Below are 13,137 nucleotides of genomic sequence, written 5' to 3' on the forward strand. Positions count from 1 at the left end.
GAAACAGGAAGGTGGCAGGCAATCGATGTGAAAAACAGGAGGCTCCCACGAAAATGAAAGTGTTGACAGGGCAAGGTATGCCTTTTGGAGAAGGTATATTTTAGGCTTGATACTTAATGTTTACACTTTGTCTACACTGGACACTAGTGACGTGCCACAACAAAATAAAATGTCATCCGAATTTAGTCACAGTGTAAACAGACTTTAGGACTGAAACCTTGCAAAAAGTTAGAGAGAAGTACTGAAAGTCTCATCTGCTGTGTTTTACAGACTCAGAACTGGCATTAATGTACAACGATGAGTCCGTGCTGGAGAACCATCACCTGGCTGTAGGCTTCAAGCTTCTGCATGAGGAGAACTGTGACATCTTTCAGAACCTCACCAAACGACAGCGGCAGAGTCTGCGCAAACTGGTCATTGACATGGTGAGCTGCTGTACACAGTGTTTTATGCTTCTAACTTCTTATTTATTTGGGAAGGCCTGCATCTTTTCTCCAGTGTAAATCATCCCACTTGACTACTTAGGTTTTGGCAACTGACATGTCAAAGCATATGAGCTTGCTGGCGGATCTAAAGACAATGGTGGAGACCAAGAAGGTGACCAGCTCTGGAGTTCTGATGTTGGACCATTATAATGACCGGATACAGGTATTTACCAACAAACATGGATGTGTGCATGAAAAAAAAATTACCTAATAGAAATTGCAACAATTTAACAGATCAGACCAGAGTAAAGGATAAACTTATTCAAAAATGTGTGTGTAGGTCCTGAGGAACATGGTGCATTGTGCTGACCTTAGTAACCCAACCAAGCCCCTGGCAGTGTACAGACAGTGGACAGAGCGCATTATGGAGGAGTTCTTCCGGCAGGGCGATAAAGAACGAGAGCGTGGGATGGAAATAAGCCCCATGTGTGACAAACACACTGCGTCTGTGGAGAAGAGTCAGGTGCACATGCAAACACCCACACGTTCATTCGCAAAAATATCAATTCTCAGGCATTCATGCAATTTCCAACATACAGCTCCTAAACTGTCCATTGTTTGTTCATGCAGGTGGGCTTTATCGATTATATTGTGCATCCGCTGTGGGAGACCTGGGGGGACCTGGTCCACCCTGACGCTCAGGAAATATTGGACACCCTCGAGGACAACCGGGACTGGTACCAAAGCACCATCCCCCAGAGCCCATCTCCACCTCCCGATGGCCCAGACAACGAGCTCGAATCCTGCACGAACAAGTTCCAGTTTGAGCTCACCCTGGAAGGAGAGACGGGACAGGAGGACGGGCCTGCCAGTCAGAACCACATCGACAAGGAGGAAAAGATGGACGGCGATGACGTTGAGGAGGTGGAAGAAAACATGGAGGAGGGGGAGGAGATGACAGAGGTGGTGGTGGAGAGGTCGGGACGGAGGCGACTGCAGGTTCAGTCAGTAGTGGAGGAGGAGGACGAGAGACAGTCTGACGAGAGTCCGGTGGAGGAGACAGAGGAGGAAGAGAAACTGTCCTCTCCAACCGATGACACGTAAGACTCAAGGAACATCTGTCTGGACCACAGGGCATACTTCAAAAACTCTCTCTCTACCAATCACATAGGACTCTTCTGTTTCTGATATCTAGACCATGAACAGAACAAGTCTTGTGTACCAATCCAATAAGACATTTAGTTTTATTTTTCAAAAAGGGAACAAAACAATATTAGAGAAGTATTTAACACAGCAACTGTAGATTTCGAGTGAATGCTAGAGTCCATCCAGAAGAAAGGGCGAGGCTTTAAGGGGAAACAGATATACGGTGGGGTTTGTAATGGGCCATTGAGTCAGCGTAGCACTCTGGAATTTCCACACATACACAAACACACCAATCAATAAGTACACCCTTTATTAGTCTCATCTAGATTTTAACCTAAAATAAGTACACCGCACCGTCCATGCAAACACACAGCTGTGCGTCTGTGTATGTGTTCAGGGGGCTTGGATCTGAAAGAATTGTTTTGGGAAAAAGCCATCTCAACATGGATTGTCAATAATCGGTTTTAAAGCATTATAAACAGGGACTAAAATCCTCAAATAAAAAGAACACACCTGCAGAGAGAAAAGAGTTGCTGTCCAGGTCGCTGGAGGAACGAGGGCATCTGAAGAAAGCAGGAGACATGGATGGCATGATTTGTTTGTGGGTCCCACCCCCTCTTTCCCTTTACCCTGGAGTGCTACCAGTGCAAGATGGCCGTGTGCCTTTCTGAACCACCAGCTTCAACTCTGGAGCTGTTGTGAAGCAATGCATCGTGGGACAGGAGTGTCTGCTTTTGTCTTCATTTTTAAGTGTCTCTTTTTAAGCAATCTCCATCGTTTATGATTGGCGTTGTCGTCGTGATAATTCCTTCTCATTCGTGAGTCTTCCTCGGCCGCTTTCATGCTGACCGAGCATTTGGGGCCTAGATTAGGATTTATCACGTCACAGCTCGCAGACTGCCCTCACTTTCCATGTGAATAATTAATGATAGTCACTTTCTGAGGATAAGCCATGTGACGCTTGGAAACATATGTTCTGCCTTCTTTCTGTTTCGTAAAAATCCATTCCTGGCAGATTTGCAACTGAGCCTCCTCAATTGCAGCACGCACAGACTCTCTCACCTTCACCCACTCGCGCCGGTAATACGTCCTCGGTGTACTCCACAAAAACACTTTGTTACGGTTTGCCAAAGGAATGAGATGATAAGTTGGAGAGGCAATAAGTGGTGGAACAAAGGAAGAAATAGAAAGTCTGTGACAGGAAGGTTTTGGAAGTGCAGGGAGTCACTCGCAGCCATATTGAGTTTGATGCTTTTTTGCCTTAATGTCAACTGCAGGGTTTAATGTTGACATTATATCACATTTTAGTGTTCGTTTCATGTCTATATGCCTTGCTTAATGTTCATTCTTTCACAATAGCACCATCGGCATGTGGTCAGAGGTATGGATTTGTCTTGTAAGACGAGAAAGAAAAAGCAGGTCATACTGTTAAATGAAACTTTAATGTCCGGCATCTTTAATTGTTGTCTTTTTTCAGCGTTTCAATGGTAGAGAGAGGAGTCCGTTGAGAAATGAGGAGCTAGGTTAGAACTGCAATATCGCCTCTCTCTCACCTCTCGAAAGTTCAGTATGATTTCATTTCAGTCGAATGAACCGTTTGTTGCTATATTTCGGTCAGCAGTGGCGAGCATCTCTGTTGAAACATGACAAGCTAGTTTCTGCTGGTCAGTAGCTTAGCTTTACACAAGCCTGTGCCTGTCAGAGCAGAAACTTGAGGTCATAACGGTGTGTATGTGAAAACCGTACATGTCTGTATGTCATAATATATGACGTATGAGTTTGAACCGCAGAAGGGATGACCGGGGGTTACGTGATCGATCGGTGTGAATTGGTCACATTCCCATATACGTTCGCCTGTCTTACCTAAAACATGCTTCGTTGTGACACTTTACGTTACCGTTGTGAGCGCTAAGCTAACAAATAATATTTGCCATTTTAACACGACACTGTAGCAATTGTTTCTTATTAAGAAATTATTACGATTAATTCCTTGCTGCCATTCTTTTTGGATATCAAAAGGAAAAACAAAGTGTTTTCTTTGAACAGTTTTTATTTTTGTATCATTCTGGTTTGATGGTTCAAACAAACTACTATCTAATATAAATAGTAGACTAATCACTGCTTGTTTTGTATATAATGTAATGTTGAATTGTAAATCAGAATCAAACAATGTCACTTTTAGTTGTAATGAATTGTAAATGAATTGTGGAATTTCATACTCACGCCTTTCTTTCTCCTGTCATTTTTTGGGATAGTTTAGTAAAGATCCCGCCACTTTCAAATGTGTATATTTGAACTGTACTGGAAAACAGACTAATCATTTCATCATCATTTCTGAAACTTGTCTTAACCAGCACTTTATTTTTCTCTAGGTTGTGAGATGGCTGATATCAGGGCGTATATGGTATAAATGGTATGGTATACAGTATACTGACTTCTGTATTGGAGGGAACTGTATAGTGTGGCACAGGGTGAAAACTTTAAATGGCTCGGTCCGAACGACTTTATTTTGGTCCTAAATGCCATTTTCTGCTAAGCAACATCAGCTACTGTGTTAATAATCTGCACTGGAATGGCTTTTAATAGGATTTTTAATACTTCTGTGAGGTTAATGACCAATTGACAGACAGAAAGATGACGTGGCTTAATCCGAGAACCGTTTTTCTTTATATTTTAATGTCATGCCTCATGAGACTCCAATGAAGTTATTCTCTGGGCTTTAAATAATATGTTACTTGTTCACAAGTTATGGTAATAATATAAATTGAAAAGAAAACACAGGAAAATGATTGTAATATTTGTACATTATATTGCTGTAATGTGTATAATGTGTCCAATTTATTTTATATTATATTATTTTTATGAAAGGTTTTCCTCTGAGAGAACCGAGTTGCCATTTTGTGAATAAAATGCATTTAATAAGCAAACAGCTATATATAAAAACAAATATATATAGATATATATATACCAGTATATTTTTTTTCTTTCACTGTTCAGTACTGTAAAGTGTGTTGAAAATACAAATAAAGGATGATTTTTCTAATACATGCATATCGGTTTCCTTTTATTTTCATACGCAGCCTCGTGTTGCAATAACCGCTACATGTTAAAGCGTTGCCAGCAATAAGGCTGCTTTGTGTAGTTTAATACAAACGTTTGGCTTTATACTGTACATCTGAAAATCCATATAGAAAAATAAGCATATATCACATATACCAAAAACTGCACTGCAATGCTTGAAATCTATAGCATACTGACTGATCAAACGGTGGCGCTTTACTGACCCCTACAGGCCGAATGTATATCGACAAATATCCATTTCTAAAATATTTATAGAGTTTAAGATGTCGACTTTTGTATTTAAAAAAACAATGAGTGTTAGATAAAGGTGGGGGAGATTAAGGTAACATGAACCTTTTTTACTTATGTGGTTCTCAAGAAAATGAGCCACCTTTCTGGAAAATATCCTAAATGTGCGGTCAAATTCCAACAAACGTGATTAAGTTGGTATATCAATCTACCCAAAGTCTAACCCCACTCTGCCCTATAGTATAAATCTAATATATATTCATGCTATTTTATACGTGAATGAGTAAATTAACCATCACAGAGAGTTAATATTGGGCTGAACTGCTCATTAACATACCGGTTCAAATTCCCCGAATGAAAGGATTAAGCGACCGTGAGGTGAATCATGCACATACTATCCAGTATTTTGGTTTTGATGTATATTACTTAGCTTTGTGGTTCCTCTTCTCTCCAAATCTGTTTCCCTTTCTTTTATTTTCCTGTGATATGTGCAGGAAAGTCCCAAAAAATACATTACCCACAAAGCCACATATCGCCACTTAAATCCACCAATCAAACGAGAACACCGGTCTGCTTGCTGGGTGACGTCACACGCGCGTTCAAGCGTACTGCGGAAGTAGGTACAGAGCGCCTTTTTAATTACATTTTTATCATTTGTAATAATCGCACACTTTGTTAACTGTGCATTGATTGAAACATGTATATTTACTGGAGCGATAGTGTGTGGTTTTAATCATGCATTGTACAAGATCGGCGTCTTTTTAAGCATTATACTGAGGTGACTGTGCGCGGAAGCCATTTCAGATTGAATTAAGCAGGATGATGTGTCTTGAGACATTTTAAGAACGTGTTGTACCCTCGACTGGCTTTGCATTTGTGTATTTGACTGACTCTTACGTGTATTAATATGATCTGTTTTATTTCAGTCGACGTTCGTGTTAAATTTACCAAAGCTTTGTGAATTCATTGTGCTCCAAGGTCGCCCTGCATTGGAAGTCTGCATTGACCTGCGGCATCATGACCTGTGTGCATCTGCTATTGACTTTGGTCTTTAGTGTCAGCCTGGGGACACCTGTGGAGATTCATCGGCCACGAGGAGTGCCATTAACAAGTAAACTAATAGCAGTTATTGCATTTGTGACAAACGCATTTAATTCTCATTCTGAATAATCCTGTTAAACCCTAAGGAGTGATTCAACTTCAAAAAGAAAAATCTGTTTCCATTTTAAACATGTGATTTTCTTTCTTCCGCAGAACACAAAATAATATATTTAGGAAAATGTTGTTAACAGAAAACTGTGGATCCCCATTGACATTGGTGTGAACAGTTTTCGGTTACCGACATTATCAAAATATCATCTTTTGTGTCATTCAGGGTTGAAATGACAAGAGGGTGTTTAAATAATGGCAGAAGGTGAACTATTCCTTTAACACGCACAGAGCCCACGGAAGAAGCGTTTTCTATCGTGTCTGCATTTTTATTACCTTTGTCTTAGATTATTATCGGGTCAACTATTACAAACTATGCGTCGTCATTTGAAAGCTACAACACTCTGCATTTATGTTCTGAACTAATGTATTGCGTTCTATAAGATGCTCATAAATGGGGCGGAGGCTGAAGGGAGGGTTCACTTGCAATTGAAAATCACGCTAGCCCTTAACATTTATTCACTCTCATGGGGTTTAAAAACTGTTTATCTCTTTTTCCTGTAAAATACAAGAGAAGATCATTTTGATAAATGTGGTTTTGTGTGATAAGAACTCAACGGGGTCCAATGCTATTTGGTTACCAACATTCATCGAAACGAAGAAAGTCAAACAATTTTAGAATGACATGAGGAAAGAATTATCATTATCAATTATCAGTAATTGTTTTAGCCAAGCTATCCCTTTATACAATCATTTTTGTTTTCGTTTTCTTCTAATTGTATAAAGAGAGGCAGTTTTATGAGGAGAACAAGCCCTTCACTTGTTTAGATGGATCTAAGACGATTCCTTTTGACCGAGTGAATGATGACTACTGTGACTGCAAAGATGGTTCGGATGAGCCAGGTACTTAAATTCACATCTTCATTAATCTCAAATAACATGTATAAATCTAAAGTCTACGTGAAAAAGGCTATGTTCTGTTCTGGTAGTTATTACAAACTAGTGACGGCACAAATCATAGATTTGCGCCTGTTATGTGGTGATAAAGTGTAGCGTGAAATTGTACGATTACTTTATATAATGTCCTGCTTATGTCTGTCCGCAGGCACCGCTGCTTGCCCGAACGGTAGCTTTCATTGCACTAACGCTGGATACAGGCCCACCTTTATCCCATCCTCCCGTATTAATGATGGCATCTGTGGTAAGATGACTCGGCATCTGTGTATATTCCTCAGCTGTGTTTAATGATTTAGTAAATGGCATTGCATTTGAAATCTTGTTTTCCTTGCAGATTGCTGCGACACTACTGATGAGTACAACAGCGGAGCCAAATGTGAAAATACCTGCAAGTGAGTAGTGATTAAAGGAAATGGCTTACCAGGGGAAAGCTTATTACATTCTTTTCCCGGACAGGTTTTGTGAAAAACTTGAAAATGTTCAGTTATGTGTAAATAAATGTTCCAGAACACAAGCGCTCACAACTGCTCAAATGGAGTATGTGACAAATTATGCCGGCAAATAAACATTATAAGGAAACGCACTGAATGGTGTGCAATATCTTCTCAGGGATTTGGGACGTAAAGAAAAAGAGGTTCTTCAGAAGATGGCTGAGATCACCAGAGAGGGGTTTTTGCTGAAACGGCAGCTCATTGAGGAGGCCAAGAAAGGCAAACAAGAAAAACAGGTAAAAGATGATAAGACGGAAGAATGACAAATACTGAGATTTGCTAATATGCCATGATTTTTTTCTGAAGGATAAGCTAACTGGAATGCAGGAAAACAAGAAACAGCTAGATGAGAAAGTTGAAGCGATGAGGACAGTTAAGGAAACAGCAGAGCAGCCTGAGAAGGAAGCTAAGGAGCGCCACCTCAAGGCCTGGGAAGGTGGGTGCAGCTGTTTACATCGACTATGAAGTCAAATGTCCTGTTTTTCCATGTTGCCTGCAGTGATATTAACAGCATCATAGAATTTATATGTGTACGTCGTAAGCTTGTGCAATTCTTGTATATATTTTCTCAATTTCAGAGCAAAAGGCAGCTATCCGCCTTGAGAAAGATAAAGCTAAAATGGCTGAAGCCTTTTTGGAACTGGATGACAATGCAGATGGCGTGTAAGTGTTGCATTTGCACATGTGTTTCTCTCTGATTCTTTACGTGTAGAGTGAATTAACTAATACTATGTTGTCTCTCTGTCAGGGTGTCTGTTTCGGAGCTTCAGTCTCATGCAGAATTGGACCCAGATGCTGATGGCACACTGAGTGAAACTGAGGCTCAGGTACTTCACCATTTCGACACTTCCCAGTTAAAAGGCAGCACACGTTGGATATAAAACCTCAGTTTCTCACGAGACGGGATGTTCACTGACTTGCTTTACTCAGGGACTCATGGGAGACGCTGACCAGGTGGACACATCAGCATTTGAAAGTGTTTGGACCAACATTAAAGACAAGTACAAATCAGAGGTCAGTAGAGAAGAACCAGCGAAACCATCATATCTAGTGTCTTGTCCATTCTGAAAAGGGCACAGGAATTGCTTTTAGGACTGTTGTTTTCCACTTGCGATAGACTTTCATATAAAGTACTTTATTTTATAGTCCTTTGCAAGTGAAACCTAAACCTTTTAAAGCGTATATTTTTTTTCTAAGCCCCTTTTTTTATTAAAGAGCCATTTCCTATTCTTCCCTTATAAAAACAATCGGCTAACATGTGTATTTCTTCCAGTCTCAGCCTGTTGAATCTGCCCCAGTGGAGACACCCGGTGAAGAAGTGAAGGAGCCAGTCGGAGACAACGACTCTGAGCCGTATCCAGAAGAGGACATCTCTGAGGAAGACGACGACGAGGAGGAGGATGAAGATGAATATCATGAAGAGGATGATAAAGTGAGAGTCTGTATCAAAAAATAAACCCAATGACCTTTAGAATGTGTAACCTTTAAAAGGACAGTTCACCCAAAAATGAAAATTCTGCCATCATTTGTTCCCCCTCTTGTCATTTAAAACCTGTATGACTTCCTGTCATCCGTAGAACACATAAGATATTTAGAAAAATGTTGGAAACCGAACAACGGCGGTACTCTTTGTCTTCTATTGTATGGACACAAAACCAATGCAAGTCTATGGGTACCAGTGTTGTTCTATTACCAACATTCTTCAAAATATATTTTGCGTTCTGCAGAAGAAAGTAAGTCATACAGGTTTGAAATGGTGAGAAAATGTTAACAGAATGTTTATACTGTACTAAGGCACAGTGGAAAAAAGTCTTGTAACATTGTATCTTAAAGGGCATGTTGTGGAGATGTAAGAATATATGTTTTTACATAAGAGTTGTTGTGGGTTTTCAGGCTCCGCCCAGTATTACGACTCCGGAGAAGAGTCAGGAGGATGAAGAAGCCATGCCTCCTTATGATGCTGAAACTCAGGCTCTTACCGATGGTTGGTTCAGCTGACAGTCCACACAGAAAGACCATTTAACCACATGCTGCATAGAAATAGGATTGTTATTAGTCAGTTTCAATTGAGAGTTTTTTTGTTGGCTGACTGCTTCTGTGGTTCACAGCTGCTCAGAGGGCTAGAGATGACTTTAATGAGGCTGAGAAAGCTCTCAAGGAGGCGGATGATGAGATCAGGTTTGTCAAATCTTTGAATCGCCAGCGTTCTCTGTCCCTGTGTACACTCTGGTGTGTAGTGATAAGCACAGTTTTGAGTTACTCTCTGATTGCATCACAGGAATATCGAGAAGGAGCTGTCCTTTGATTTCGGCCCTGATGCAGAGTTCACTTACATGTACAGCCAGTGCTATGAGCTTTCCACTAGCGAGTAAGTGAAAATGACATTGTATTCGGAGATGGTTTTAGACCGTTTCTATGCTGTTTGTAGTTTGTTTTTATTAAGTATGCTGTGTTTGCCTCAGGTACATCTACAGACTGTGTCCTTTTAATCGGGTTTCACAGAAACCTAAGTATGGAGGCTCAGAGACCAACCTTGGGTAAGAGGCCAAGCCTGCCTGGTCTGTTTTGAAGGACTGTTTTCAAGATGATTCATACATGTTTTTTCTGTTCAGACCCAAACACCAGCTAGACAGATTAAAGTGGTTTGAGTTGTTATTTTTTAAAGACTGAACGCTTTTCTGGAATGTGTAATATCATTATGTTAATGTTTTGGCCTGTCCTTAATGGGAGATGCACATGTTCGCAGGACATGGGGAGCTTGGTCAGGGCCTGAAAATAATAAATACTTGATGATGAAATACGAACATGGCACCGGGTGCTGGCAGGGTCCAAACCGATCAACTACAGTAAGTGCCAGTGTCTTTCATTACTTCCACTGTGTTATTCATACTGGGAGGTTTTCTGCTAAAGCGTGGCTTTTTTGTCAGGTGAAGCTGACTTGTGGGAAGGAGACCGTGGTTACCTCCACTTCAGAGCCGAGCCGCTGTGAATACCTAATGGAATTCATCACTCCTGCAGTGTGCCAAGAGCCATCGAACACTGACCCCTCGACACACACTCATGCGGAGCTTTAGATTCCACCTGCTGCTCATCAATGCATGGTGTGCACTGAGATGCATACAGATGTTGTCGCTGACAGTCTATTGAAAATGTACAACACTGTTTAAGATTCGATTACTATTGAAGAAAAAACATGTCTTTTTACTTAACCCCTGGAATGATAATTTTTCAAGTTTGATGGGGTCTCTGTTCTGCCATAGTGATGCCAGTTTACTGCGGCTTAATGTTAGTAGCTTAGGTGTGTCTTTAAGTGCATTATGGAATATACATATAATTGTGAATTCATGCCTGTACTTAAGATTGATGTAACATTCCTTCACCTGTCGCTATAGCAACATTAGTAAATGTACTGATGCACATAGTGCCGAATCATCATTTTATGTGCACAAAGTGCCTTGTTATATCTTTACATTCTTGTTTCTGTCTCTCCTGATCTTTAGGTTGGTGTGTGGGAACAGTTCAGTTCCTGTTAGCTCTTTAGGAACCTCCTCCATTAGTTTAGGGTTTACTGTAATGTTTGTTTTTATTGCTGTAGTAGAATCCTATTGCCTCACATTCCGTGGATAATGTTCAAATAAATTCAGCTTTACATTGAAGAATTGTTGCGTTGGGATTTTGTTCAACAACAAAAAGATGATAGTTGGTAATTGAGGTTAATGTTTTACACTCTAGACTATGAACTGTAACATTCTCTGTTGCTTGCGGTAGAAAGTGACTTGTTAAATATTAAGCCGTTTCACCTAATAGTAACTATGTATTATTCTTTCTATAGTCATGACTCGTGTGCTGTGTGAGCGTGATGTACAAAAAATAACAAGCACAATGGAAACACTGAGATTCATATCTTTTATTTTTTCTGGCATGTAAAGTACAAATAATTAAACAATTCCATGAAAAAGTCCTCAAGCGTCTTCAGCTGAAATCCCAGTCATAAATATCCTAAACTCAACTGAGAGGTTTATTTTTTCCCCTTTTGTTATGCGTTGTCTTTGTTCATGTTTGGAAGTATGAGATTTTTATTCGTGACACACAGACACTGAGATCAGAAGTTCTACTTTTGATCGATTTTTGTTTTGTTCGTTTAATGTTCTGTTGTTCTTGGAAAATGGTTTCAGAAGAACGTTGCTAGATAAATCTGTGTCCTAACTTAATATTGACACAAAATACAACTGGTTGAGAAACAGAGTGACCACTGACCCCTTTTCTACAGCTCAGTGCCTCGCCCATTTGCTTCTGCTGCCAGGTTTTTTTGGCCAGTGTCAGCTTATAATTGTGCCCTGCACCCCCTTTGACTCTATTATTTTCTTGAATGTTCTCTCAGCCGGATACACAGTTGTACGGCAGCAGGGTATTTGGCGAGTGCACTGAGCCTCAGGCCTGTCTGCAGGTCCAGTAGACCTCGGCCCGCTCCCCCTGCCCCGGGCCCTGACTCACTATGGGGTTCTGAACGTGGCTGGAAAAACAAGACTGTGAATAGATTAAATAATCAAAAGGTTTTCATTTAACAAGACAAACAAAACACAGGCATTAAAGGCATAACATCTAGCACACAGCATGTATGTTTATACACTTCAATTAGTTTAATATAGCAGTGCATTCTTTGCCTATGGAGAACTTTTCCAAATTGTAATTCTAAAGCAGTTTTTTTGTTCCGTTTTTTTATTCTTTTTTAAATCTATTTGTTCCCTTTAAAGAAAAACAAAATGGTGTAACCACATTTTGGCAAAATAAAAAGCATTTAAACTTGCAAATATAATGAAATAAACCATAAATATACACAAAACATACTTTCATACGAGGCAATAATAATAATCATAATAATGATAATAAATAGTTTTTAAGTTAACAATAAGTTAAAACTACAAGCTTAAAGTCGCCCAAATAATACAAGTTCATTGGCGCTATATTGAAATTTTTTCAGTTTAAATTATTTATGTTGCAACGAAAGCTACCACAGACTTTTACGAACACAATTAAACACATTTTGATTGAAAAGAAATAATTCTAACTAATTCTAAAACCTGCATACACTGTAGGAACAGCAACTAATCATAAATAATGGAAACAAATATAAGAAATCGCACCCGATAAAAGGAACCAATGAAATATTCGACCCACGTGTGTCCTCTATGGCAACATCAACAACACAAATACGCTAAGTTAACATTGTGAATCTGATATGTAAAGTAAATCAATAAATTACAGGAAAAATGATATTCGGAAATCAACATGGGCTAAAACCGATGGTTTTTCGACAGTATTTCTTTCACGGTCTTTGAAAATTGCTCTTTTCTCTACCATTGATGCCTGTTTGTTTTAGCTTGCATGGTCAGAGCACTAATAGTGGGCGGAGGAAGGGATAATGGACATTTTTAGAGATCAGAGCTCTCGGTGCTTGTTTGATTCTTTTAATGAATCTGTTGGTTAACACTTTTTTTGTCGTTGTTTCGTTACGTTTGATCCTTCACTGTTCTGCAAACCATTTCAGTGTGACGTTTAATTTCTTTTTTAAAAAATATATATATCTTTTGTTCTCAGTCAATATAAAAACGAAGCACATTGCACTTACTGTTCCATAGGAAAGTTTTTTTGTCTTTTTT

General features: G+C 39.6%; 2 protein-coding genes across 22 annotated transcripts in view; both read left to right on the plus strand.

Moving 5' to 3' along the window:
• pde4a (phosphodiesterase 4A, cAMP-specific) overlaps positions 1-4,536 on the plus strand; it is a 52,430-nt gene extending 47,894 nt beyond the window's left edge. The window contains exons 12-16 of the mRNA XM_079456756.1: positions 271-425; positions 526-648; positions 766-948; positions 1,056-1,525; positions 3,944-4,536. Coding sequence (XP_079312882.1) covers positions 271-425; positions 526-648; positions 766-948; positions 1,056-1,525; positions 3,944-3,950 — 938 coding nt within the window. The 3' untranslated portion in view covers positions 3,951-4,536. The remainder of the gene's footprint in view (positions 1-270; positions 426-525; positions 649-765; positions 949-1,055; positions 1,526-3,943) is intronic.
• Positions 4,537-5,401: 865 nt separating this feature from the next.
• On the plus strand, positions 5,402-11,438 carry prkcsh (PRKCSH beta subunit of glucosidase II). Of its 21 annotated transcripts, none has more exons than XR_013786642.1 (18): positions 5,402-5,496; positions 5,859-5,991; positions 6,816-6,932; positions 7,135-7,230; positions 7,321-7,378; positions 7,596-7,713; positions 7,784-7,913; positions 8,056-8,140; positions 8,226-8,304; positions 8,408-8,491; positions 8,751-8,915; positions 9,371-9,461; positions 9,586-9,655; positions 9,756-9,845; positions 9,940-10,014; positions 10,224-10,323; positions 10,405-10,628; positions 10,978-11,131. XR_013786642.1 is itself a non-coding variant. In XM_079456059.1 (18 exons), exons 2-17 carry the CDS (start codon positions 5,898-5,900, stop codon positions 10,549-10,551), a joined length of 1,599 nt encoding a protein of 532 aa, XP_079312185.1. In that variant the 5' UTR covers positions 5,444-5,500; positions 5,859-5,897; the 3' UTR covers positions 10,552-10,578; positions 10,978-11,131. The 21 variants fall into 21 exon arrangements, 15 of the variants coding, with proteins under 15 accessions (XP_079312185.1, XP_079312178.1, XP_079312175.1 ...); XR_013786643.1 differs by having other exon boundaries at positions 5,444-5,500; XR_013786644.1 differs by having other exon boundaries at positions 5,444-5,500; positions 8,751-8,909.
• The last annotated feature ends 1,699 nt before the right edge of the window (positions 11,439-13,137 follow it).

Source organism: Barbatula barbatula (assembly GCF_947034865.1).
Source record: "Barbatula barbatula genome assembly, chromosome: 5".
NCBI classification, from domain to species: domain Eukaryota; kingdom Metazoa; phylum Chordata; class Actinopteri; order Cypriniformes; family Nemacheilidae; genus Barbatula; species Barbatula barbatula.

Excerpts from the sequence above, each read along its gene's own strand:
- prkcsh (XM_079456055.1), top strand. The coding sequence starts at position 5,898 with ATGACCTGTGTGCATCTGCTATTGACTTTGGTCTTTAGTGTCAGCCTG. Across the intron at positions 7,231-7,320 it reads TATTAATGATGGCATCTGTG|ATTGCTGCGACACTACTGAT; the intron begins GTAAGATGACTC and ends TTTTCCTTGCAG. Across the intron at positions 8,141-8,225 it reads GATGACAATGCAGATGGCGT|GGTGTCTGTTTCGGAGCTTC; the intron begins GTAAGTGTTGCA and ends TCTCTCTGTCAG.